Source organism: Dryobates pubescens, chromosome 10 (genome assembly GCF_014839835.1).
Source record: "Dryobates pubescens isolate bDryPub1 chromosome 10, bDryPub1.pri, whole genome shotgun sequence".
NCBI lineage: Eukaryota > Metazoa > Chordata > Aves > Piciformes > Picidae > Dryobates > Dryobates pubescens.
Genome location: NC_071621.1, coordinates 19,612,117 through 19,638,348, shown reverse-complemented (window position 1 = coordinate 19,638,348; position 26,232 = coordinate 19,612,117). Strand labels below are relative to the sequence as shown.

General features: G+C 40.9%; 2 protein-coding genes across 6 annotated transcripts in view; one reads left to right on the top strand and one right to left on the bottom strand.

Moving 5' to 3' along the window:
• Positions 1 to 26,232, top strand: part of NBEA (neurobeachin) — a 486,697-nt gene that overhangs the window by 324,929 nt on the left and 135,536 nt on the right. For all 5 annotated transcript variants that reach the window (XM_054164764.1, XM_054164763.1, XM_054164761.1 and 2 more), the window contains one exon: positions 6,388 to 6,524. In XM_054164764.1, coding sequence (XP_054020739.1) covers positions 6,388 to 6,524 — 137 coding nt within the window. The remainder of the gene's footprint in view (positions 1 to 6,387; positions 6,525 to 26,232) is intronic.
• MAB21L1 (mab-21 like 1) lies at positions 9,101 to 11,324 on the bottom strand. Its single transcript, XM_009902839.2, has one exon. It carries the CDS (start codon positions 10,292 to 10,294, stop codon positions 9,215 to 9,217), a length of 1,080 nt encoding a protein of 359 aa, XP_009901141.1. The 5' UTR covers positions 10,295 to 11,324; the 3' UTR covers positions 9,101 to 9,214.

Here is a 26,232-nt window from a genome sequence, read left to right as displayed (position 1 = left end):
CTTCAGGCAGAGCTCACTGTATGAATCTAATTGTGAAGAGGCAAATGTATGCATTGCAGTAGTGAGGTCCCTATCCCAAACATTTAAGTTTATGGCCATCTGTAAACCATTAAGGAGAGTCTTGATTATTATTAATACTTGGTCTGGCAGGTTGGAGCTTGAACACGTCCTGGAACACCACTAAACTCACATAAGCCACTCAAAACTTGAGCACAGTTCCAAGGTTTTCTTGTATGCCACAGAGAAAATCAGATTTTACCTGTGAAAGGGGGGAAGAGTTGATTTTCTGATTTTCTTTAGGCCATTAGACACACAGCTAATTGTTACATCACGTCCTCAGTGAGAAGACACCTAATAAGATTGACTTTGGTATGGTATTGAGCTTGCCTCTGCATATTCTGTAACCACTGTATTGAGTGGTTGCTTTGTAGCGCACTTTGAATGATATAAAGAGATTCTTAGGAGTATTCTGAAACACATTTTCCTTCAGGAATAAGTACTGTTTTATATTTTTCTTTTGATGTGACCAGAAAGGTATGAAATCCAAGTAAGAATTTACCTGTAGAGGTGCATATGTCACTTAATTTGAATGTATAGAAAGTATGTATATATTTGAGAGAAAATTCCTTTTTATTTTCCCTTAAGCAATGCTATCTTTAACTATTTTCAGTCTCACCAGAAAATATGTATTTATTTCTTATTATTTTATTCACAGATGTAATATGTAATATTATTTTTATTTACATTTTCTTTTTAATCAAACACATTTGTTTGCCGTTATGGCACCACTTAAGGGAATCGAGTTGCTGTAATTGTTTAGTTATTGTTGTTGGAAAAAGACCATTGAAGTTGATCTTTGATGTTAGTAGTAATGTTACATGCTTTATGGAGGAAAGGGGGGAAAAGTGGGGAAAATTTGGGATAGTAAGGCCTATCCACACTGCACTGACATACAGAAAAAAAAAAGAAAAAGAGGAAAACCCAAAACAATAAAAATCAATCCCTCCCTTCACAATATGAAACATATGATTGTGCAAGAGTAAAAAGCCAACAAAGTAAGCTTGGATACCTCTGAAAACAGGGGGAAGGAACTGAGGTTGTTATTTGGTGGTGGACGGTAAAAACAAGATAATAGCCCTGTTTAGGCTTTGATTCTGGTTTTTGCAACCAAAAAGTTGTGCAAATCATTATCTTTATTGAAACTGTTGAGAGTGATATGTAAAGGGAGCTGTATATATCCATTCCTATAAAAGCCTTGGCTTGCATAAAGGAGTTACTCCTTGTATCAGCTGTAGTAGAGAACAAATTGGGGGCAACCATCCTCATGTAAGTTCAATATATTTACTGCAGAAATCTTTCTAAAGGGTGGCTTGGATCAGATTTATGACAATAGGAACAAAAAAAAAAAGAGACTAAATTCTGTACAATTTTTAAAGAATCTTACATTGCTTTTTGTTCTAATACATGGCAGTGCATGTATTCTATTAATGATGTTAATTGCATGAAATATTTTCTGGCTACAGAGCTTTTCCCAAAGGCTTCTGGTGCCTATACCTATTTCTGCTTATATGCTATGTGATTTATGTTACAAGAAACTGAAGTTTGTGTGTGTGTGTGAGTGTGTGTGTTACATATAAATTGTTTCAAGTATAGGGATTCGTAGTAATTTTAAATGTAAGTTGGTGTCAGATACACTGGACTTTACAGTTAGAGGGCTGAAGGCATTTCAGTTGCCTTGTGAGTGATTTTTAATAATTATTCTTAGTGTGCAAAATTCCTGTTCCAGTATCCTATCAAATTACGAATTGTAGCTCATGTAAATTTTTTTACATATTAAAGTTATTATTTTCAGCTAATCAGTTTTGTATTTCCCGTGTTAAACAATATCTGAACAAATAATTTTTTTTTCTTTAAAAACCAATGTCAGCTAAAAATTAAACATGACAATATTTACTACTTTGATTTTTTACTTCTTTTTTTTCAGAGTAGCTACCATTAGACTGTAAATTTGAATTGGTATAATTGATTGGATATGTTTTCAAAGTATTTTTTTTTCCAGACAGCATTTTTTTTCATCTACAAGTAATCACCAAAATATTAATTTTGAAGCTCTTGACTTTTAAGGCTATAGCAGGTAAATTGCTTGTTTTCATAATTCAGCATATAAAAGCTATCCTACTTAGGAGTAATTACTCCAAATCATGTTAGCAAATACACCTCTGGAGTAATCTTCAGGCTCATAAATGTAACACACCTTTAGCTCTTAGAGTGAAAAATGACAGTTTATGAAACTGAAAATGTTTTAAATAAGTCCAAAATACCTTTCCTTAAGAAATGTAATTTCACTTGCATTGCTGTAGCAGGTAGCAATGTCTTTCAACTGACAGACCTTCTCCCTTGCATTGATTTTCTCCACTTGAACTTGAAAGATACAAGAGCTGAGATACAGGAACTAAATACAGGGATTGAAGCCTCAGTTTAACAAAAATTAATGGAGAGGAGGAGGGCTTTTATTCACTGGGACCATCCAATCCCGTAATCATTTACTTTTGGAAAGAAAATATTATTTTAAAATGTATATTTGCAGTAGCGTTTATTTTAGAAATGTAAATCACATGTGCGAACCACAGGGATCAGGCAAAGGGGAAAATGCTCCATTTAAACAGATCACGACCTGTGGATCTGAAGTGATTTCTGGTCTGGTTTTAAAGCCAGAACTTCTTTGTTAGGTAGCTGCCTCTCTGCCGTGCATCACCCCGGCCGCTTCAGAAAGGTTGGGAAGGGGCAATGAAACGATTCTTAAACAGAGATACTCAGGCTTAGAGCCCAAACAACTGACAAGCGTTCTGGACGCGTGTTTTCCCCAAGAACCACATGCTGTTTGGCGAAGTAGAGCAGCCACAGGTTGGCATTACCTGGGAGATAGGAAGGGCGGGCCCCAATGCCGCCGGCTGCTTAATCTGGGCTGGGATCGCCCGGCAGTATCACCCGGTGCCGATGCCGGGCAGGGACCACTGCGCTTCGCTTTTCGGCGGCTGCAGCCAGGCTAAGGATGAATATTTACAGCCCCTGCAAAAGCGCATCTCGCCACCGCCGCAGAGGGGACGTGGTGAGGCTGGTAGCCGGAGCTTGTTATCTTTGCCGCATGTGAATGAGCCCGTCCCGCGGCTCTTGGCTCAGGTGTGCCCGGCTTTTGTTTCACTGGATTATCAATTGTGTTTGGAAAGGGGACCAGAGCTTCCCGGTAGCTCGGTGCCATACGGAAAATCTGCAGTATTTTGATTGTGCTCTATGTAAACATTTTAATATCGGATCCTTAAAAATCCAGAGACTATCCCAAAGGGGATTAAAACATAATCCTCTCTATATATAGCTGTAGTGGATTAATTTCGTATTCTCTCAGCGGCTGGCTTGCTCCCTGAAGGCTACAACAAAAAGACTCGGTGCTCTTTAAACATGCTATGGAATTGGAAGTTGTAATTGGAGATTTCCAAAGGACAAGTGTAAAAATCACACACTGTTAATACCTTTTTTATCATTCTATGCTTTCAGAAGGAAAAAAATAATTTTAAAAAATAAAAGAAAGAACAGAAACCAACCTCTGATTTTTTTTAAACTTAGTTTGAACAACCTGTCCCCCAAAAGCCTATAATTTGAGCACTGTTTATTAAGCTTTCTGCTTCTTTTTTACTAAAAGATTACTTTAAAAAAAAAAAAAAGTTTTCTTATCTGGAGAGTATAATAACGCTTATTCCTTGTCTCACTTTAATACCTCTGACGTGTTCACATTACAACAAATCGAGGGTGTCATTTGAGCAGAACACAGGGCAGATGCCAAGGTACCGATCTGGGAGCTCGGAGCTTTTTCTCAGGAGGAGAAAGAGGAAGCCAGAAATCCTGTATTTCCCCTACATTCAGTAACGAGCTAAGAAATGCATGTCCCTTTTCCCTCTATATCCACCCTTGCTTTTGAAGCTCTGCCCCCTCACACCCGCTAGCCGTGGTGCACCTATTGTCTTCTCCTGGATGTCATATTAAAGGTTTTGGCCTTTTGACCATTAAAATTGGAGTGGCTTTATTTTTATTTTAGCCACATAACACTAGGGAAAAGAGGTAATTGGATTAAATTGATGGTTTTCCTTCTGGGATTCAGCAAAGCCCACAAACGCCTCCTTAAAATGATAGAATATCAAGTCGTTTCCAGGACGCATCTTCCTAAAGCGCTTTTCTTCCCGCACAAAGGCCCGGGAGCCCATTACCGTGCGCCGGGCCAGGCGGTGACTCCCGGCCGCGCTGAAGGGAACGGCGAAGGAAGGGCTGGGACGCTTTGCTTGAGAGGGCAAGTGGTTCTGCAGGGCAGGGAGCCGCTGTCTGCCCAGGCCCCCCTTCTGTAAACACAAAGAAAGGGGGCCTGGGGAATAGAAACCCAAATCCACTTGTAATCGTACAAGAGAATCGGGCGTAATTACTTGAGCAACCTAGATGAAGATTGATGAGGCTTTAAAGCGGCGTTTCGGATCGATCTCCCTGCCCTTTGGAGCCTGCAGCCGGGCTTCCCTGGCTCGGCTCGGCTCTGCTCGGCTCTTTTCTCACCGCGAATAGAGGAAGGGAAGATGGAGGCGAGACAGGGAGAGCAGCAAAGCAAACCCAGCGCATGTGATTCTGATCAGCTGACTAGGGTCAAGAGGCTACCCCGGTTTATTAGGAGATGGAAAACAATAAAATGAAAGAAAATAGAGTTTGTATCAATATTATCCAGCCTGCCACGCTGGGCTGCTGAAAGCTGTCACTGAAACTGTGCGGTTTAGCTTCCCCTTGTGCACACAGCAATCCATGCCTTCCTCTTTATTTATTTTGCAGAGCGAGTGACAAAACATTGTGCAACACAGTCTCAAATTGGGTGTTACAGTGAAGTAAAACATTAACAACATGACAGTTAGATGCACCGATACAGGGCTAATTCGGGCTAAGTGAATAATTTGAAGTGTTTCTTTCAAGATCTGGTAGTAAAGTGTGCGTGTAGTACTGAGAGAGGAGAGGAGAGTCTGCATCCATGCGTATAAGCCTTGCTGCAAGCTGCAGCCCAGGGCTCTCCCTGCCCGCTCCAAGGCCCTGCTGTTCCCTGTGCTGCTGTCTTGGTCCCCAGAGAGATGAATGCCCAGGGACCGCAGCTGGAAGCGCAGGCAGACACTCTGCCATCTGAGAAGGGTTTTCCTTATTGCAGGGGAGATTTTAACTACATAAAACAACCAACCTCCTTTTTAAGCGTTTGCTGAGATGATCAGTTTGCCAGTTTCAGAGAGGTGCACTGGATGGATGCTGCACCTGGTTTCTCAGTACTGATGCTTTATTATTGTATGCCAGATGTGTATTTGTGCATGTATGTGGATGTGTGTGTTTACACATATGTATAGAAATTACGCTATGCACTTCAGCAGCTGAATGTATAAGAGTTTTTTTATTTAATATTTTCATTTAATTACAGCAAGTGAGCTTCCTACATACACATACTGTCAGCTTTAGCAGTAGACTGCATTCACAGTGAAGATAAGATGGTGAAAAAGTGATCCCCTGTTGTCTTTGGCATTACAGAAGTTTGGGGTTTTCCTCCTTGAATTAAACACTAACGATTTGTGCGGAGAAGGCTGCCTTTTACAGTAGGTTTTCTCCATCCCATCTTTTCAGTGCCCGTGCAAGCATCTCGATAAGGAATATACTTAAGCGAAACATTGTTACAGTAATTATAAAAGGATTGAGTGATAGCAAGGTGAAGTAAAAACTGTCTTGCTGTAAATATATTTAACAATGCTAGCCTTTGTGTGCATGTGATATAGAAGTAAGGGGGATAGGGAGTGGGAAAACAGCAAAAACAAAACCGAAAACAATCTCTAATCTTTCACAATACTTTCGGAGCTGAGATCTGGAGCCAGAGTTAAAAATTTTGTCCCCAGGCTTCTCAGGGTCGGTGTGGCGGGCGGAGGCTGCGGGCTGCTCTGCCGGGCCAGAGACCCTCCGCTGCCAGGTCGAAGCTGTGTGTAAATGAGTCGCCGCTATCGCACATAAACAGCGATAGTGTTAACGAGGATCAAAAGGGCATGAAAAGAGAAGGGACCTACTTCTAAGAGGCAGCTATTTTTCACTCTAACCGCTCTTCATTTCGCTGATGGCTGATTTATCTCGCAACCCGGAGCTCACAAACTCGCTTCTGTCCTGACTGCGGAGTTCAAAGCGCTGACCGCGGGCAGCAGGGGAATAAACACGGCAGTTTACAAACAGAGTTTATTAGGGGGCTCGCCGGGCGCTCGCTCGGCTGAGAGAAGGGGAAGGGCCACCGGGGATGGGCCGGCCGGGAGCTTCCAACCTGACTCCGTTGCCCTTGCCTTGCAGGCCCCGTGGTCCTCAGCACGCCGGCACAGCTCATCGCCCCCGTGGTGGTGGCCAAGGGGACGCTCTCCATCACTACCACAGAAATCTACTTCGAAGTGGATGAGGATGACCCGGCCTTCAAGAAGATCGACCCCAAGGTGAGTGCGGCGGGTGTCTCTGGCACACTTGCGCTGGGGCCGCCCCCTCCCTCCAAACTCCGCGCCCGTCAGTCTCCTCTCGCTGCGTTTTATTAAAAAGTACAAAAACAAACAAACAAACCCCAACATACACACACCCCGCAATGTATTAACGATGTTAAACCCTCCTTTCTTACTGCGGCGTGAGCGTTTTCCGGCAGTCTTTCGCTCAGTGCCTTTGTATGAACGTCGTCAGATTTAGTAGTTAAGCCAATTGCTCTGAAATCCCAGGGGGGGAGCAGCAGTCCCAGCCCGCTGCCTTCCCGAGACACAGCGGAGAGGGTTTCCCTTTACGAGGATAACGGAGAATCCCGTTATTTGGGAAACGTTCGTTTCCTTGGAAGAAAACACGGTGCATTTGAGTAAACACTGCGGAAATGCAAGTTAATGCTTATTTTCCTGGAGAAAATAATAATAATAAATTAAAATAAAGGGGAAATAGGCATGCACCCAAGAGCTGATTCCTGGGAAAGCTCTGGGGCTTTTTCTGAAGTCATTTACTACTACCAATTCCCCAGCGCCGCCCCCCTTCTTCCCCTCCCCTCCGCTAAATCCTCCAGCCCAGCCGCAACAGAGCACGGGTGCGTGACTCGAGCAGAAACCTTTGCGTGGCTTCCTCCCCGCAGGAACGCATCAGGGGGCTGCTACGGGGGGAGGAGGGGATGTACGGAAGGGACGTATGTCACCGGGCATCGCTTTTTTCACTATTGCTTTTTCGTTGTTGTTATTGCGATGGAAAACGTTAGAAGAGAGAAAATAGGGAAGGTACTTTTCTAAGACATTGGGACTTTTTCTTTTTTATTCTGAAAAGAGATCATAAATAATTTCCAAGAAAATGCTAGCAACCTCGTTTGAATGTGTTTTTAGTAAGGTGATTTCTCTTTGACAAATAATTTCTCCAGCTTCACAGTGCTGGGGGAAAAATATAAAAATTAAGACCGTATGTCAGAATGGCTGGGTATAACGGTTTCGTTAAAGTGCATCCACTGGAAAGGGTTGCTAGTGAGTGTTGCATGGGCAATCGACCTCTTTCAGCACTTGTTGACTGTTAGGGTTCTAAGCAAAATCTGCGTCGTTGTTACACATTTTGATTTTAAAGCCGCTTTAAAGAAATGCACGTTGAAACGGGCCAGGAGTTGCAGCACCAGTAAACAATTTTGGATCACTTGCAGTTTTGTAGGCACGCACATGTTATTCCCTCTGAATGCCCTGGGAGCACAGGGGCTTGATTTCTGGGAGTGCAACTGGCAATCTTATCACATTCAAAACGGATTTGTAGGTCAGAAGTAATATTGTTGTTCATTTTATTGGTGCTGGCATGAACTTTTCACCTATCAATTTTCTTTTCTGGTTTGTTTTGTTGTTGGTTTTTTTTGTTTGGTTTTTTTTTTTTTTTTTTTAATGCTTGCACCAAAATGATAGTTTTATCAGTACACTGACTGTTTCAGAGATGTGTTGTGTTGCCTCATCTTTGTCCAAACCCAAGCAGAAACACATCAGTGCCTTTTGAAAATGGACTGCTTTTCTGATGGCTGAAAAAGTGTTACTGGCAGTTGTTGATGGTCATCTGGAGCTCAGTTCTAACGGATGTGTACCACTAATACTTCCCTGTTGTTCAAAACTATTCAAAATACAAAATCAGGCTGCTGCCCTTAACTTTTATGCTTTACAGGGTTCAAGCAGCTATCCACAGAAATGCAAAATTCACAAACCTTAGCTGCCTCTGTTATTTCAAGTAGAAAACTTGATCTGGTATTGAAACACTTACCCATATGCATTTTACTTCATTTATTAGCTTGTAATTAAATAAATCAGCAACAGGAATTAAAATCTAAATCACAAAAGGTAATTATCCAGTGTATTTCAAGTGCATTTTCAAATATATAATTCCAATATTCAAGCGTTATTATATAAGCAGAATCCAAATTTCTTTTGAATATATTTAAATAACATTTCAAGTATATTTATGGAATGTTAGAAATAGAACAAGCAATATATATGAAACGAAAAATGTAAACTTGTTAAGTTTAGACACTTCAAACAACAATTAGCAAAAGTACCGTGATAAAATCTACCTTTTTTTTATGGTATCTTCTCTTTAGCAGAAAATGTCCTTGAAGTATCCAAAATGGAAATTTAACTTCTGTTCACCAAATCACAAAACACCAACATCCACAATTTCAAAGACAATGTGAGATCACAATATTTGATACAAATTAAAAGGTACATTAGGATTTGTTCAGGTGGCATATCCAAACAGCTTTTACTCACAGAGGGCTTACGTAAAAATACCGGGTTTGTTATAATCCATTGGTAGCATTTCTAGGCAGAATGGTCACAATCGTGTTAAATTACGGCAAATTTTCCTTCTTGTTTCTTTCTCTCTCTCTCTTTTTTTTTTTTCCTTCCAAGGGGAAGAGCAAAACTGTGGCAAACGATACTCTTTTTTCTTCTTTGCCTTTTTTTTTTTTTTTCATGAAGAGCCTCAGCTATATTCCTTACAAAAAAAAAAAAAAAAAAAGAGAGAGAGGGAGAGGGAGATATAATATTATTTGCATTGTCGAGTGGAAATATTTGACTTTTCGAACAGGCTTCTTAAATTTTATCGGGAAAAAAGCAGACTTCGGTCAGGCTGTTGTTACAGTTACCCTCTAAAGTTTCTCCAAACTTTTCGGGTTGGTAAGTATTTCCCTAGCCAGTCGCCACGTTTGTTTGGCCGCATTTTCCAGAGCCGAGTGAGGTTTGCCCTGAAAGAGGTCTAAGTTGGGCAAGAAGTAGTGCGGGCACCTCCTGCACTGGAGGCAGGAGATGAGCTGGAGTAAAATCCCGTTGAGCCGGTCCCCCAGGCACGACTCGTCCCAGTCCGACTCGCGGGGGTGCTTTTCGCATTCGTATGAAACCAGAGTCTTCATGTGATAATTATTCAGGGGCTGGCCCGGCAGCTCCAGGTGCCGGTCCCGCAAGGTTTTGAGGATAGAGAGGCATTTCTTCCTGCAGCCGCCCATCTGCAGTCTATTCTCGGCTTCTGCGAACTGCAACACCCAGGCATCGCTCTCGGCCGAGCTCTGCTTGCCGGCCAGAGAGTGGCACTCCTTGGATAAGAGGTTGAAGCCTTCCGCCTTGACCTCCGCTACCCTGTTGGGTCCTGGCCAGGGGATGTGAGGAAGCGGCCAGTGGGCAGCACTCCGCGGCCAGATCCCGGTGCATTTGAACGCCGGAGTGATCTGCACGACATATCTATCCCTGATTCTCAGCTTCACTTCGCTGGTGTCCGCCACCATCTTTACCACGTCTCTGTAACTGCACTTATCCACGGCTTGAGCCACCAGAGTCTGAAATCTGGACCGGATTTTGCGAGCGGAGAGGTAGCCAGACGCCGTGATGAACTCCACCCAGAGGGACATACTCCTCTTGCGCCCGTCGCTTAACTTTAACACAGCACAGCCCGGCAAGGAGCCGTCGTCCACGAAGTTGAAAACCCCCATCTGGTTCAGATACAGCACGACTTCAAACTCCGTGGGGGAGATGACTTCCAACCCCTCGTAGCGATTGTCCATCTCATTCAAGGAACTGATGAAGCGAGGCTCCTGCACCTCCACCTCCTTCAGCACGTCCGACACCACTTTGCAGACTTCTCGGATTGTTTTGGCGATGGCAGCTTTCCTGGCTTGACATTTCTCGTTGTAGTATTTATTCAGATGATACACCAGCTTGGCCTGGGCCGCGATCATGTTGGGGCAGAGATCCGGATTGTATACCGGAGTCTCGCAATAGGCTGTGGGATCCAATGCGGCTGCTAAGGCTGGAGCCAACTTCAGAGGAGAAACAGGCTGCCGCACTCTGAAATGTAACAAATGTTTTTCAAAATGTGCTGGGGCTGCTGCTCCTCAGATGCTCTCTTCCTGCTTTTTTAGATCAGCCGTCTTGAAGTGTGTGTGGCGAGAGGAGGGGGGGGGGCGGGGGGGGAGCGGGTGGGGGACTGGAGGGGGCGATATTTTTCCTCCCCCTTTTTTTAAAGGGTCCGTGAGTGAGAGGAAAGCATTGAGAGCTGCACCTTCCCCAGAAGCAAGAAAAACAAAAGTTGCACTGAGACACAGTGAGGCTTCCAGTAGTCAAAATAATAAAACCTCTTCGTATTTATTTATGTTTTCCCGTAGTAATCACTGTGTGTATGCTGGGTGGTTAATCAGATGGTGGAAAAAAGTGCCGTGTGTGTGTGTATGTCAGAAGAAGCTGGCTGTTGGTTTGTATAAGAGCCCAGATGCACTCGTGTGGAAATTATAAAGGCAGGGCCAGGCAGGCGGGCGGCCAATCGCCACTGGGCTCGTCACTGCAGCCTCTTTCAGCTCAAACCCGGTTAATTAATCCCTCTCTAGGAGATAGATATGTATACACAGACACACACACACACACGCAGGCACATACAGAAAGGTAGAAGGTTCCTGGCAGAAAAACCGCCTCGGTCATCGGTACGCTCGGAAATCCAGAAAAATCGCTCTCCTTTGGGTGTGACTTGAAGGGTATTGACGTTTGGAAAGGACTTGGCAAAACTGTGCTGCGCCGCACTGAATCCCTGCGTGCCTACCCACGGCCGAGACGTGAATGCAGGTGTATTAATGGGCATCCATCAACTAGGGAGATACAGACCGGGCTCGCTCCTGCAGGAGCAGAGGCGTAAATTCATTAACTCACACTTGGCGTCACATCCCGCTGTCCTTTCCTCCCGATAGTTGTCTGTAACTGCAAGCAAGAAGTTGTTGCTTGGGGTTTTTTGTTTGGTTTTGTTGGTTTGTTGGTTTGGTTTTTTTTCCTTCTCTCATGAACCGGCCAGTGAACAAGGCAGCTCATTCACGGCAAATTTACTGTCCTATGGAATAAAATATTACGCAGAAGTCCGCGATTTGTATTGTTTTAAAAGGTCCTCTGACGGGCTCTAATCGATTTTGAGCTTTAATACTTTTCGGCATTGTCTCTGCCTTGCTTTTTGGGTTTGTACCTTATGAAGGGAGAATCAATCGCTAAACGTACCTGTCAGGTCTTTTACACGTTCCCTCCAGAAATCAAGTCGTTCATATCCATGAACGGTAAATCTCAGCTGCCAATACTTAGCTTCGTTTTTTTATTCCGCCTAGCGCACCAATATGTCGTGAAGAGTGGATATTCGGCTGCTTTTTGAGACGCGCTAGAAGTATCTGTTAATTTCAAACCTGGACGATTTATCGTATAGCGAGCTCTGCTAGCAAGCTGCGTTTAGTAAATGTGCACACGGGAGGGATGATATCGACTGCAAACATGCTGGCATCTGACAGTTCGGGGTTTCATGTGTGTGATATGTAATTAGCAAATTTCTCCTTCAGTACTTTAAGTGTTAGTAATCGGGACCTTCATTTGCAAATAAGATGGAGTGGCAGACTCCTCTGCTTTGTAGCACTTACTGTGCTTCACTTAAGGAGAACCCATTTTTTTGCTCTCCCCCCCAAAAAAAACCAAAAAAACCCCACCTACATCAGCAAATCTTTTAATCGCTTGGAATCTTTACTGCCCGATTACTAATTCTTAAAAGTTGCTGCCACAGGCATATCCATCGCTAAGGAGAAACCGTCCCGCAAGGAACGTCAGGACATTTATTCAGCGTGTTAATGTAACCAACTTTATTGCACACAGCGTTTATACGGGCGCTCCCCGTCGGAGGAAGCTGATGTGGGAATCATTTTCTGCTTATTAGTACAGCAGCACTAGGGCTGTCTCGGGGCGCTTCGCTGAAAAAAACACAGGTGACAGCTCGTCCCGAAAAAGCTTTTCCGCCTCTAGGCCGCAGCCCCCTGGCCGGCGGCGGAGGGGCGGCCGCTTTCTGGCTGTTTCAACCGAAGAGGAACGAGTTTCCTCCCAGCCTTTTTGCTTCCTCCGGCTGATTTGTCGGTTAGGCGGCGGGCGCCGGGCGGGACACGCTTGGCTCCCCTCGGCCACAGCGGGTGCCGCAGCGGCACAGCGCGTCTGCTCCCGGCGCCTCCCGCGATGAGCAGCTGCCGGCCGCTGCCGCCGTCCCCACACAGGGTCCGAGACTGCTGCCTCCCTTGTTCCCCGGGGCGGTGGCGTGCACGACTGTTCGGCAATAGGCTCCTGGAGGCCGGCTGCCCCCGCTTCCCCCGAGAAGGCACTTACAGGGGTCTTGGCTAAGTCCGAGGGGGCAGGCGAGCGCCTCCACGCCGCCGTGCCCCGCTGCTATTACCGACGGCTTCCTCGGAGTGCGCGGAGAACCTTCCGCGGCGGGGGCTAGCCCTCTCCCCTTTTTTCGCGGGCTGCAGGCGCACTGAGCAGCCGGCTTGGAGACACCGCCGCGGGCCCAGTCGGCGGGCGGGGAGGGGGAGGCACTTCGCCGGCCCAGTACATCCCACCCCTTTGCTCCCGTGGATGGGACCCGGGACGACCCCCACCGCCCCCGTCCTGTCCGCCCCTCGGGCCCGGGGGCGATGCTGGTCGCGCTTTGCCCTCAGACACGGGATGCGGTGTTGGCCAGAGCTGTGCTGAGGAAAGCAAAGCGGTGAAGTTGCGTCCAGCTCCGGCGGGCGGGTCCCGAGACTGCCTGGGGCGGGGGAAAGCCCGCGGCCCTGCTGGCCCGGGCTCTGGTCTCCGCCCCGGCGCGGCCGCGACGTGCCCGCCGGCGGTTGCTCAGTCCTGGAGCCGGCCGGCACGAAACCTACGGCCCTGCCTAGTCGGGAGCGGCTTCTTTGGGATTTAAATAAGAAAGAGCTCTTTCCCCGCGAGGTTACATACCAGCGCCGTGTCAAAACGAAAGTTGAGGCGGGCGGACAAAAGGTTGTCCCTTTCTGCAATCTCTGCCAGGGGGACAGCCCTTTCCTGCAGTGGGGGGCACACCGACCCCACTCAACTTCTCATCGCTGCAGCAGCAGCAGAGCTGACGATGGAAGCGTTTCGGACGAGGCTTTGGTTATTTTTGCCCCATGGCTTTTACCTTAGTAAATCCAGTTGCTGATGGAAAAGGTCGTACCTCGAAGCTGTCAGAAGTCTTAATTTTCACAATGTGGCAAAATTAAGTGAAATAAAGCCCACATCTTACATCCTAAATCAGAGCTTTCAATATAAAATGCTGAGATTAACCTATGATATCATGTAATCCAGGTTATACGTATTTATTGTCTCATGATGGGTATGGGAAGTACTAGCCTTAGTCTTGGCTGGGTGATGTTCAGCACTAAAGGTTACTATTACCTTCACTACAGAATTTTGTTCCATGCATAAACAATGAACGTTTGATAGTTTGACCATTCCTGTATTTAGGCATTGTTGACACGAGTCAACTACTGGAATGTAACTGGTAAACTGACTGGATTGTTTCACATGAAAAAAAGTCAACAGTTTGATTTAGATTCCAAAAATTATTATCTGACTATATATTATATAAAATATGAATATTTTTGAGGCTTCTGACCACTTACTGCAGTTAGTTTTTCTCCGTAGTTATTAATATGCCCTTCATAAATTACAAAAGAAAAGAACACCTTTTCATCACTGAGTTTTATTTTTATATGTATTGAGTTGTTCTGGAAAATTGAGATTAAAACCACCTCATTAAAATGATGATTGATCATTTGTCATGATAATGGTACCATATGGTATTTGTGGCTTTTACCAAATTACTGTTTTCTAGGTATTTTCCCCTAATTAGGGGGTACTATAGCAGCATTTGTTGAACTCTACTTATTTCAAATCTTTCAAAGTCTGGTGCCCTGTCACATATTGCCCATGTTATCCGAAAAGCCAAATGATGTTGAAAGTCCTTGACTGATGGTACTTGACCACACTCCCAAAAATGTAATTTGGAAAAAAAATAAATTCCTTATACATAAATTTCACAAAGAATTCTTGTTTGTATGGTGAAAAGTGTGAGTGAGTAAGTGTGCATTTGCACACGCAGATGCATACACACAAGAAGAGCTTGTGTTGGTATTACTTTATATCTCTTATTGTATAGTGATAGTTCTAACACACATAACACTGCTCATGAATTTTAAAGTTTTCTTTTTTAATATCTGCCTATTGCACTGGGGAGATAGGAAGAAAAGAGTGAAGCTGAGTTGATTAAATTATTTATCCCTATTGCTGAAGTGAGTTTGAAGGCTCATTGAATGTATCTGATTTCTTGACTTCTCTTTTTCCCCTCCCCCCTCAATTCATCTTTCCAGCAACAATAAATTTGCTTCATTTCTTTTCCTCCCCCCAAGTAGGAAAACTAAAGAAAGATATTTTGCCACATTTGCTCTAAGTGTCAGATTATATAAAATAGGCAGACTTTTTTTTTTTTTCCCTTTTTTTCCCCCTGATAGTAGTTGATGGTATCTGCAATCTCTGTATTGTTATTTGTAGTTTACCTTTGGACTCAATTTACAAACTCTGGAACAATCAAAAAGTTAAGTTTACATGTAAGTTGCCATAGCAGTTGCAAAAGCTTTGTTTTAGTGACATGCATTTCATTGCTTAGATTTTTGTACATAAGATTCTGGATTATTAGGATTGCAAACATTTTTATTCCATTAGCTACAGGTTTCTATCTTTTTTAACCTTTTTTTTTTTTTTTTTTAAGTGATATAGCTCCTTTTCGCAGCACATAGTTTGAATTTCTTAACGGTAAACTCATGACGTGTGTACTCCCCCCCTGTTAAAAATAAAAACCTGAGAAGAGTTTGCCGAAGAGTCTTAGACTTCCTCATCCTCGGTCTTATGGATGAACTGTTAATGCCTTAAATTCCTTTAATCTGCAATCTGTTAAAGGAAAAAACCCCACAAACACAAGAATTGATTTGTTTTCTTTAAAATGTTACATTTCAAAAGTCAACACAGAGCTTGCACAACTGTAACTTTAGTTAGAACTGCAGAAACATTCAAGCAGGGAAAAATGCATTGAATTATTCATTTGGTTCACTTCTCCATCAGCCAGACATTCCTTGAAGCACAGCATTTTATTTAAGCAATCCAACACTGTTTTGTTTTGTTGTTTTTGGTGGTTTTGTTTGTGTTGTTGTTTTTGTTTTTTTTTTAAAGAGCTCCTGCTTGGAGAATGCTCTTTTCTGCTGAACTGAAAAAGGAGCGTGGAATCAGTGGGGATTAGCATCTTTTAATCTGCTACATCTGTAGTGGGTCATCCAACACTGCAGAGCTCTCATTACTCTCTCATGCTGTATATGATTAAATGACTGAAAATATTCATCGCTGACCTTGGAAATAAGGCTGTATGAGTTGGATGAACAGCTTCCAAAGACTCCATGTCCAAACTAACCTTTCCCCTCGGTAGCTTCTAACCCTGGTCTGATAGAGATCTAGAGCATTAGAAAATGTAAGTAAAAAATGAAGCATGGGAACATTTGAAATGCATCATTATATAAATTATGACATCACTCAGCTTGTTCATGCTGTGTTTTATGAGTAATACAACATCTTATTAGCCCAGTTGAGATGGGAGGATGGTATGTCTTGAGCACACTTATTTTTATGACTGGTGCTTTTCTGTAAAATGGTTTCATACCAATTAACACACTAAACTACATCCTCTTGTAGGTAGCAACTAAAACTCTTGACATCAGCAGAAAGCAGGTTGCTTAATGTCTTTGAACACCAGCTAGAAGTAAGCTAGAAGTAAAGCTTAGTAGTAAGCACCACCTTTTCACTACATTTTGTCATGTTGTGTTTATTGCTTATTTTCATGCTGCCAATACTTCAGGCATGTCAAATCCCCCTCAATCAAAATGAAGCTTGTCCCCTCCCCTTACAATAGCATGGGTATGGTAAATTACCTGTGTAACTCACTTTATCTATAAAAAGACATGCCTAGCATATTTCAATGCAGACCTCTATTTTTTAATGGAGTATATAGCTCTCTGATATTTTCTTTCCAAATAATGGTGAAGGCAGGAGTTGAGTGAGTTCGTTGTGAGTGATTAATATGTTTCATTGAACCTTATGAAGGCCCTGGTTAGTGAAACATTCAGATGGTTCTGGTGAGGTCACAGGCTTCTTTAGGCTCACACTTAAGCACAAGGGTGGTTATTTGCAGGATCAGCACCAAACTGATAACTCTTGGAGGTTTACATTTGAATAGGATGAAATATGGTATGCCTTTAAAATATCTAATGCATCAAATGCATGCATTGGTGAGGAGCTATGATTTTGGCCATAGGGTTTACTCTTCTGTCATATAGAACTTGCCTGTTAATTCCACTGGTTTAGCGCTATTGTTGAATTAGCTTCTTGAGAAAGGACAGTTCTGTTCTGTCCATATTTTAAAAAGATGCTCCCACAAAAATGCTTTCCCTAGCCTGCTTTAAAGCTTTACAAGGAGGGTGAAGTTATTCAGAGAACTGAGTGAAGCGTTATGGTTTTAAATTCCCTATTAAAATTCTGCTTTTTTATTCACTTACACATATTGAGGACTATTTCTATAAGTCCTGAAAGGTACAGAATCTTTTAACAATCTCAAATATAAGCAATCAACTTGCTAAAATAATTTATTCATTGTTCCTGAAAATTTCCTAACTATAACTGTAATATAAATAGGTCAAACAACTTATTATTTAAGGAAGAAGGGGAGAGATCTGTTCAGGAAAAACTTGGCACTTAGATCCTTTGGCCTCTTGAATGTATTGATTTTCCCACTGCCACTCTGATCTTTCTTTCTTCTGACTGGTGGAACATTATCATTCTGGAGTGTAATATATTATCTAGGGGAGAGCTGAGTCTCTTATGAAGAGGAGCAAATCACTAGTTCTCTTACTTAGGTTTGAAAATTCAACTTAGATTACCTACTATCCTTCTTATACAGAACATACAGCACTGGCTCCTTTGCAGCATGGTGACAGTGTCATTGAAATGAGAAAGAATACAGAAATAACGTGTTTGCTTGTAATTTCCTAAATCTCCAATACAACTGTTGAAAGAGAAATACTAACTTTCTGTTATAGAAATATCTGGTTATCATATTGATTTTTCTTAATAGCAGAAATATATTGTTTGATGGGTTGGACGCGATGATCTTGAAGGTCTTTTCCAACCTCGTTTATTCTATGTGTTCTATGTATATCTTACTTTTTGGGCATGTTATTGTTTGTAGTATGTTAACGACAGTGGAAAGAAGAAAAAAAATTGAGGTTAGGTGGTATCTGTTAGGGCAGTGACAATGTTTCCACTTAAGTATCCTTTGTTTTAGATGAGGCAAAGGAGATACATTTGTTATTTTGCATTTTTTATTCTTCTTTACTTATAGTTTCAGTTGATCCCCAATTCTGAGCATTTATTTTCTAAAGTTGCCCCATTGGTTTTAGTGGGGTGGATTTACTTGGTCAAAATTGGACCATAAATATATTCTTTATGACTTTTTCTTTGTTCACTACAGTGGTAATTTTAAAGCTATGCAGTATGTACAGGCCTACTAAGAGAGAGGTTGCTGTGATCAACATCATTCTGTCTTATTTCCACCAAATGTTCTACCGTTTCTATTTCTTGCTTTCTTCCTCAAATTGAATGAACTGGCTGATTTTGGGTTCAATTTTTAAAATAACCTTATCAAAAGGAACAATTAACAAGTGCAGACATCTTAGTAGCCCTCTGTAGCATAGAAGAATATATGACATATGCTACGTTGTACCATAAGGATGGAAATTTTTGGCTATACTTCAAGCAGTTGCTTCTTTTAGTAGGTAAAAAATGACAGCAAGTATGTTGGACAACAGTTTTCTCATTATATTCTGTGAGTACATTCATTATGTATTATTAGTCCTTAATTGTAAAGGTGAAATAATATAACCATTTATCTTGGCAAGCCCATTATTTATAATCCACGCCTTACAAAATTGTGTGGATCTGTGTCAGTGTTTTCTTCTACACACGCTATTCAGAGTTTTGACGTGGAAGATGAGGAAAAACTTTTAAGGCTGAATTTATAACTAACCTAATCCACTCATGGTCCTCTCTCCCTCGCTGCCCCCAAAACTGAGTTCTTCATTTGTTTTGTTCACCATGCTGCATTAACACGGTTTTCCCTTGTGTGCATCTGCCAGTGTACAATTTAGCCACAGGCATCTGTAGACCTTGTGGTGATCAGTATTGCAGGCAAAAGCCATATGTGTTTAAATAAAAAAAAAATCTCTTTATTTCATTTGCTGTTTTAACTGGATGGATAACTTTTGTGCCTCAAGACAGAGGAAGAGAAAATACAGAAATAATTAATTGCCTCTATTCTTGAGGCAGTTTCATTTTCCCTCTCCAATATGGAATGCTTGTCAGCTTCCCTGATAAATGACTGCATGTATTTGCATAGATTTTACATTAACACAAAAATTAGTTTTATTTGTGAAAAACTAGTTTACATAATAATGCAAAATACAGCATTATGGATTATATTTCCAAAATTGAGAGACTGGATAAATGAGGTGGTTTTGGTTGGTTGGTTGGTGGTGTGGGGTGTGGGGGGGGTTTGTTTTGTTTTGTTTTGTTTAATACTTTCTGTTTGTTATTGGGTTTTGGTGGTGGGTGTTTTTTGATTTGATTTTTATAACATTTTTAGCTTTGTATTTTATTTCTATAATCAAATCAGGGTCTTTTAATGTTTGTAAACCCTTTCTTCAGTCTTTCATAGATTAAATAATTGATGGTATGGCTTCGTTCATAGATTTTTACACATTCCATTTATTAAATGCAATCTTAAATATGAATACATTTGCAAAATCTCAGGGAACTGTTTTGAAAAAAATCATGCAGCAACTTAGCTGATAAATACACTATAAGAGTATACTTTACGTTTCTAATGCTACTGTGAAAATAGTGTTCCACCAGCTATTCTTTCAAAATATTCATGTACTGCATTACTTTGTATGCCATTGTAGAACTTTTTGGTTTTTTTTCCCATCTAATAACCTGTCTGGTTTAAATAATTAGGCATTCCTAGCTTGAAGTGACAGTACTATACCTCTGTTTAAAACTGTGTTTTATTCACAATTTATCATGTCCATAAATAAAATTTACAAATTAATCAATCTGAAATATTCTTGAAGGAAAATATACTGCTCTAATTTTGAACCAATTGTAGCTATTTTCAAGTGACATGAATTGGCTGTTTGCTCATATAATAAACCTGGTGTCTTGTAGTCTAAAGGCAACTGCTAATTGTGTATCAGCCTGTTCTCTATGCTGAAGAAAATACAGATGCATTCAATGCTGTTATTTCATAGAGCATAACAAAAAAGAAAATATTGCTTCTTATGAAGCATGCTATACTTGATGGCAACTTAAAGTAAGAGTGCCTTTGCTACTCCTTGAATCTGGGACACCCTAGGTGCCAGCTGTCACTGCTCAGCTAATGATGACAAATGCCCCTCTCTATGCAGATTGCAGAGCTTGCAGGCTGCTATGAAAGGCAGCCAGATTACCTTTCTTCAGATAGTAACTTAACCTTTTAAACTCATGTGTCAGAATGAAATTATTAGCTGGAATACTTTCAATATCTGTTTCTTTAAAAAGGAAAGAAAAAGAAAATAAAAGAAAGAAGGCACCAGCAACTTCAAATACCATAGCAGCTCATATTCACAAAATGTTTATGCTTTTCTGATGCTTTAAAAATAGGAAATTGCTGCCACTGTGCCTGTGAGCACTGTGTGGAGTTTGCTGGCGCTGAATGCATGAATACTGAAGCTGACCTCTCGATTGCACTACACGGAAATGAGGCCAAGTGGGCCAAACTCTGTCCTTGCTTACATCCACGCAGTGTTACTGATGCACAGATCTGACAGATCACAGGTTAACTGATGCTATTATAATAGACCTTAATTGATCTTACATATTGTGGGTATACTCAGCTCACTCCATGACAGGTCATGTTACCACTCAAAGTCTAAGAAACTCAGTTAGAGTCCACTGTACCAAAATAACAGGGTTGTTATTTCATGGGTATGAGTGGTTTTGCAGAACTCACTGTCATGTGGTTAATGTAAACTTACTAATTTCAATATGTTCTTCAATCAGAGTTTTGGAGTTATTTTCTAGGTTTTCTTGGAAGGAACTAACAGGATGAGAGGATATCACATAGTTTCCTAACAGCACATCAGAAACAATACAATGTAAGCACTGTATGTGCCACCTAAAGGTGTAGGGTGCTTTTTAAATGCGTGCACATGTACCTGCATATTTATGTGTGTTTAAACAGTTGAATATAGAAGTAAATAGAGACATGGGTGTTCATATTAATACATGTATACATGCTCTAGCCTGCACATGTAGCATCCAAACAACATAACATTTCTGTATTTGTATTAAAATACTGACATATATGAGCATGTTTAACTTGAACATTATATTTGCCATTAAATCAGCCTGTACAGTGGATGGTATATGAATATTAGTTTCCTTCTGGGCAAGGTGTAGTTTTATTACAGTAAACAAGTGCTTGCCTCTAATATTTTCAGATGATCCATAGCAGTGGGCAATAATAGAAGACTACAGAAAAGATGTGGAAGGGTGCTTGAAGAGAAGACTATGATTACTATGGTGCATGGGTGCAAAGAAATAAATTAACAAGAATAAGAGGGGGAAAAAAATGAGACTGGAATGTCCCAAACAGAAAATAGTTATGACTGGCAGGAAGTACAGGAGGTAGAAAAACAAGAGCAAGTTTACAGAACAAAGTTAAGATGAGATCAATGTTGCAATAATTGCAACGTGCTTGGATTTGTAGTAATCACTAAAGGAAAGGAAATCTGATCCATGAACTTAATGCTAATTAATATTGTTTTCTCCAGGAAATAATAGATCTAATTGCTGGTACATGCATTCTCAAGAAGCTTCAGTCGGTACTTGCCACTTTTGGCAATACTTTTAAAAGAGAGATGGTAGTTAATACTATTTTAGAAATGTTTCCTTTTAAAGTTTGGGGAAGTGGGAAGAGTGTCTGTTTTTGCCTGTGCATAAGTAAGTTTAATTTAACATCACATTTTGTTTTCTGTAGTTTTTTGCTTGTTTGTTTTGGGTTTTGTTTGGTTTTTCTTTCTTTAAGTCATTATGCTCAAAGTATTTAAAACTATACATGTTTCTTTATTTTGAGCAAGTGTAGCACAATCTGGGAAATAAAAAAGACAAAGATCTAGTGTTTCATACTCAGCTTTCTCAGCTTGTTGGTTGAATAGGCATCAAATGAAGTCCAATGCCTATACAAAAGAAATGTTCCTTGTTTGGATTTGCCCCATCTGTGTCATCTGGTGGCTTATGCAATAGGAGGTGTTATCACATGAATCCAAATGCACAGGCCAGTTGTTTTATGGACTCTTTCTGTGCTTGGAGGAGTTTATAAGTTGCCCACTCTATTGTGTGTCACTCCCAGATGACACGTGTGCATTCTGCTGAGCATATTTTGGGGGTAATTATAACTAATGAAGCCTGGTACACAGCTTGTTCGCAGAGTGATTTATTCTTCTCCTGTCTGATTCCTGAGAGTTCTGTAAAATGGTTATATTGTGCCTTCCACTGTGGACGTGTATGGGAGCATGTGGTATTGAGTCCATCTGAGAAAATTTGCCATTCAGTGTACCACAGACTAATTACAAAGATATTGGCTCCGTCCATTTGTTCAAAACTGTAGGGATGAGCTGAAATTATAAATGGTATCTGTAACTTTAGGGATATTGACTTCAATACAGATCTTGTTTAGTCATTTATTCTTCCCAGACTTGCAGTAACTGACTTACTTAGATGTAGTGCTGTTAAATGGCTCGGAGCTCCTCTGAACCTCATAAATTGAAATTAGGTTCCCTTTATATCTTTAAGCAAAGCAGACTTTATTATGCAGTTTGATTTCTGATAACTGATGATATATTGTGGAAAAGGGGATTTAAAAGTTGGGAAGGAAATACCTTGTATCTTTGCAGGTTTCAGAAAGCAGCAACGACAGAAAAAAAACACCCACTGCTGAAGCCTGGTTGTCAACCTTTATTTAACCTTAGATATACCATTCTCACCCTAATTTATCTTGACTTACCAGTCTCTCAGGCAAGTAAATCCACTGACGTTAGCGAGACTCATCCTTTGTACAAGAAGTACTCATGCATTTGTTTGTCAGGGTGGTTTCTAATTTTTTTTTTCCCCCAAGATGCTAACCTACCTCTGAAGTCGTGAAGCAATGGGGTGTACAGAAGCTGCAGGGTTTGGCTCTTCATCTACCAGTTTCCCAAATGTCCAAGCTGGCTGGATGTTTTTACAAGTATCTCAGCATCAGTGTTCAGTAATAACAGCCTTTAATTATATCTGTCTTCAGTTATATTATTTTCTCCCATCTTCACACTCTCTAATTCTGTATCCAGATTTGAATGAATTCTGCATCTTTTTCTTTTTTTAAAAAGTGTTTAAACAAAATTTTCCTTCACAGGAGAAAAAAAAAGTTAAAAATTATAATAGGGCATGTAGAAATTGAGCACATTTCATAAAAAGCATTTTATAAGGCTAGGAAACAAGTGTGCTGGGTGGTAGGTTGGACTTGATGAGCTCAAAGGTCTTTTCCAACCTGGTTAATTCTGTAATTCTGTAGTATCCTTCCTATTAGCTGTGTGAGTAGAAAAGCAGCTTTACTGAGAATGAATTATTGTTTTTCATCTGGTTTTGTGCAAACGACCTGGGATTTGTTTAAGACAACATTACCAGCATGATGAGTGAGAAGACAGCACTAGTTCTCAGAAGTGAATTGTATAAAATGGCGTTCCTTAGCTAGTACCAAGAAGCTGGTGACCACATTTTCTTGCTTAAGAAAATGTGGTCACCAGCAGACTTGAAGTTTACCTGTTTCCTAACCTGTCCCAGTGAAGAAGTTTATAGTATCAAAAGCATTTTTCAAAATCAGTACTTCCACTGGGAATGAAAAGGAGATAAACCAAAATCCCAACCTAATTTTTATCTTCAGAATCACGAAAGTCTGTCAGTTGACTTCATTTTTGCTCTTGTATTTGCATGGAGCATGTTCTCCTAGTAGGGGTCTGCAGTGTTGCATACCACAGATGATAACCATCAGAAGGTAAGAGTGTTAGAGACAATTTTTTGTGTATATACAGAGTATGAATATACCTTTGTACAATGTGTGTGTGAAAACTGACTTGTTCACTGAGGACAATTTTGTCATAATGCAGCAGTTATTCTTAAATTGTTTCAAATAAACAGAATTTGAGCTTGAACTCTGGTAGTAAGGATGTTTAGCTTCATGCTTTGTTCTGTATTTCCTCCATATATAAACACGTGTTCTGAGGACAGTTTTTGCACAATGATTTAGGGCAATATGCCAACTGACTTGGGAATGGGTTCACTGACAATGCAATTGTGATAGGTTTTGACTTTTGGGAAAATTCATGTATTAACCATCTTACCAAGCCAGATTATTGCAAGAGTTTTGCTAAATTGAGAAAACATACTTATAATTGAAACTCTTAGATAGAATACACCTCACAGATGGAAACCAGAATTTGGCACATTTTGTGATGTTTTTCTGGGTTTTTGTTTGGTTTGTGTTAAAGAACCATGACAAACTGCAATAAGTGGTATATTGGAAAATGCCAGAAAATGAGAATTTGTTTTCCTTGGAGAAAGACTGTCACACATTTGAAGCATAGTTATCTGGAATTATGTTCTTGTGCTATTAAAATACTGTAGTTGTCAGGTGTAGTTTTCTTTGCTGAGTAATCATGTTTAGTCAGAGTACATCTGTTGTATATAATTTTAAACATTTCCTAAAATATTTAAGACTAATGGTCCAAATCAAACGCTAGCCAGAATGATGACACTAATTGTGTCAGATGTAGTCAGGTCAGTGAAGCTTACATGTCACTCTTTTGTGCTGACCAAACTTTTGTTGCATGAACAACATCTCATTTTAGTTGGCTTCTACAAGAGGCATCATTGCATGGGAGTAGAATGTGACCTTCTTAAATCTGGGAACTGCAGCTGTAGTTTCTTCTGCTCCACTTTCTTTTCTTCTGCAAGCTGTATTAATTTTATTAATTTCCATTCCTTTGCTACTTTACAGGAATTTTGTGACAGAAATGGCTGTTTATGTCACCTTGAACCTAGAAATTTATACTATGCAGTGATAAGGCTAGTACATATGATATGCTTATCAGTTATGCGTAGGTAAAGATAATTTTTCATATTAATATCTAGAAAATGGTAGTACAGTAGTGCTTATTAGTACTTACAACATTTAGCAGAAACTGAACCAAGAAGCTGAGTTGCTTTTTGGATGGTAATTTCTTACTTGTAAAGCCCACTGGTGTTAGCAGGAGACTTTCCTCCCTGCTGGTAAGCCACGCCCTTGCATTTTCCCTGGTAGCCTCCCAGATTGGTGGGGCCAAGCTGCCTACTTGGACTGTTTTCTAGAAATTGTGAAAAAAGGTTGATGGAAGAGTGCTTGCCATATTTCATATGTGCTGATCAGTCACACAGTGGATGATTAGAGGTCTTGAGCATCTTCCCTATGAAGAGAGACTGAGAGACATGAGGCTGTTTACTCTTGAGAAGACTGAGAGGGGATCTGATCAATGTCTATAAATATCTGAGGGGTGGGTGTCAAGAGGAGAGGGGCAATCTCTTTTTGGTGGTGCACAGTAATAAGACAAGGAACAATGGGTACAAACTTGAACATAGAAGGTTTCACTTCAACATGAGGAGAAACTTTACAGTGAGGGTGACGAAGCACTGGAACAGGACTGTCCAGGGTGGTTGTGGAGTCTCCTTCTCTGGAGGCTTTCAAGACCCAGCTGGATGCATTCCTGTGCAGACTACCCTAGGTGATCCTGGTCTTGGTGGGGGGTTTGGACTCAATTTCTGGAGGTCCCTTCCAACCTCTAGCATTCTGTGATTCTGTGATATTTTGGACTACTTCTAAAGCAAGTGCTGGCATGTTTGAGCTTAGTGAGTGCAGAAGGAATTTGAACTCCAACCTCACAGTGACCCTGTGATCCTATTTGCAGTATCAGTTGTGCAGGCAAAATGATAGTGATTCAATTTTTGTATCCATTGAGTTGTGTTTGTATGGTTTTGTGGAATGGGAGAATTAAATCACAGACAAGAAGACAACCAAAAATTATGTTGTGTTTAGGTTAGGGAAAAAACCCAACAAACTATAAACTGGATAGGCTGACCATCACAGCAAAAAGATCTAAGAGGATGAATTAGAAATGGAAGACATGAAAACTTTCCAGGAAAAATTAATTTGAAAACTTCTACTAATATTTGTTTCATTGAAACAATGGGACTTAAAAAAAAATAAAAATAAAAAAAAAGATAAAAAGAACCAAAAGGGGAAATCAGAGGGCAAATAATGAAGGAAGAGTAATTATTTTCTTAAAGAAGTTTGAATTAAAGTAGACTCATGTAGAGTTTTTTCCATATAAAGATAAGTGTGATACTAAATAGAAATCAGTTTGAAGGAATCTCTACCAGTGCACCTAAGTACAGTTGGCTCACATGGTGATTCTGATGTGAATCGTGATGGAAAGTAGCATTTCCAGGCATACTGTTGGCTGTGCTTTAACAGATCTGAACTCAATGTAGTTGCTGCTTTTCTGGGAAGAAGTCATTGCTTTGTGAAAGCAAATAAAGTAGTTCTTCAGGAGCTGTTCTCCAAAGCTGTAGA

Bases quoted from the DNA above. Each gene is read 5' to 3' on its own strand.
- MAB21L1 (XM_009902839.2), bottom strand. From the start codon at position 10,294: ATGATCGCGGCCCAGGCCAAGCTGGTGTATCATCTGAATAAATACTAC.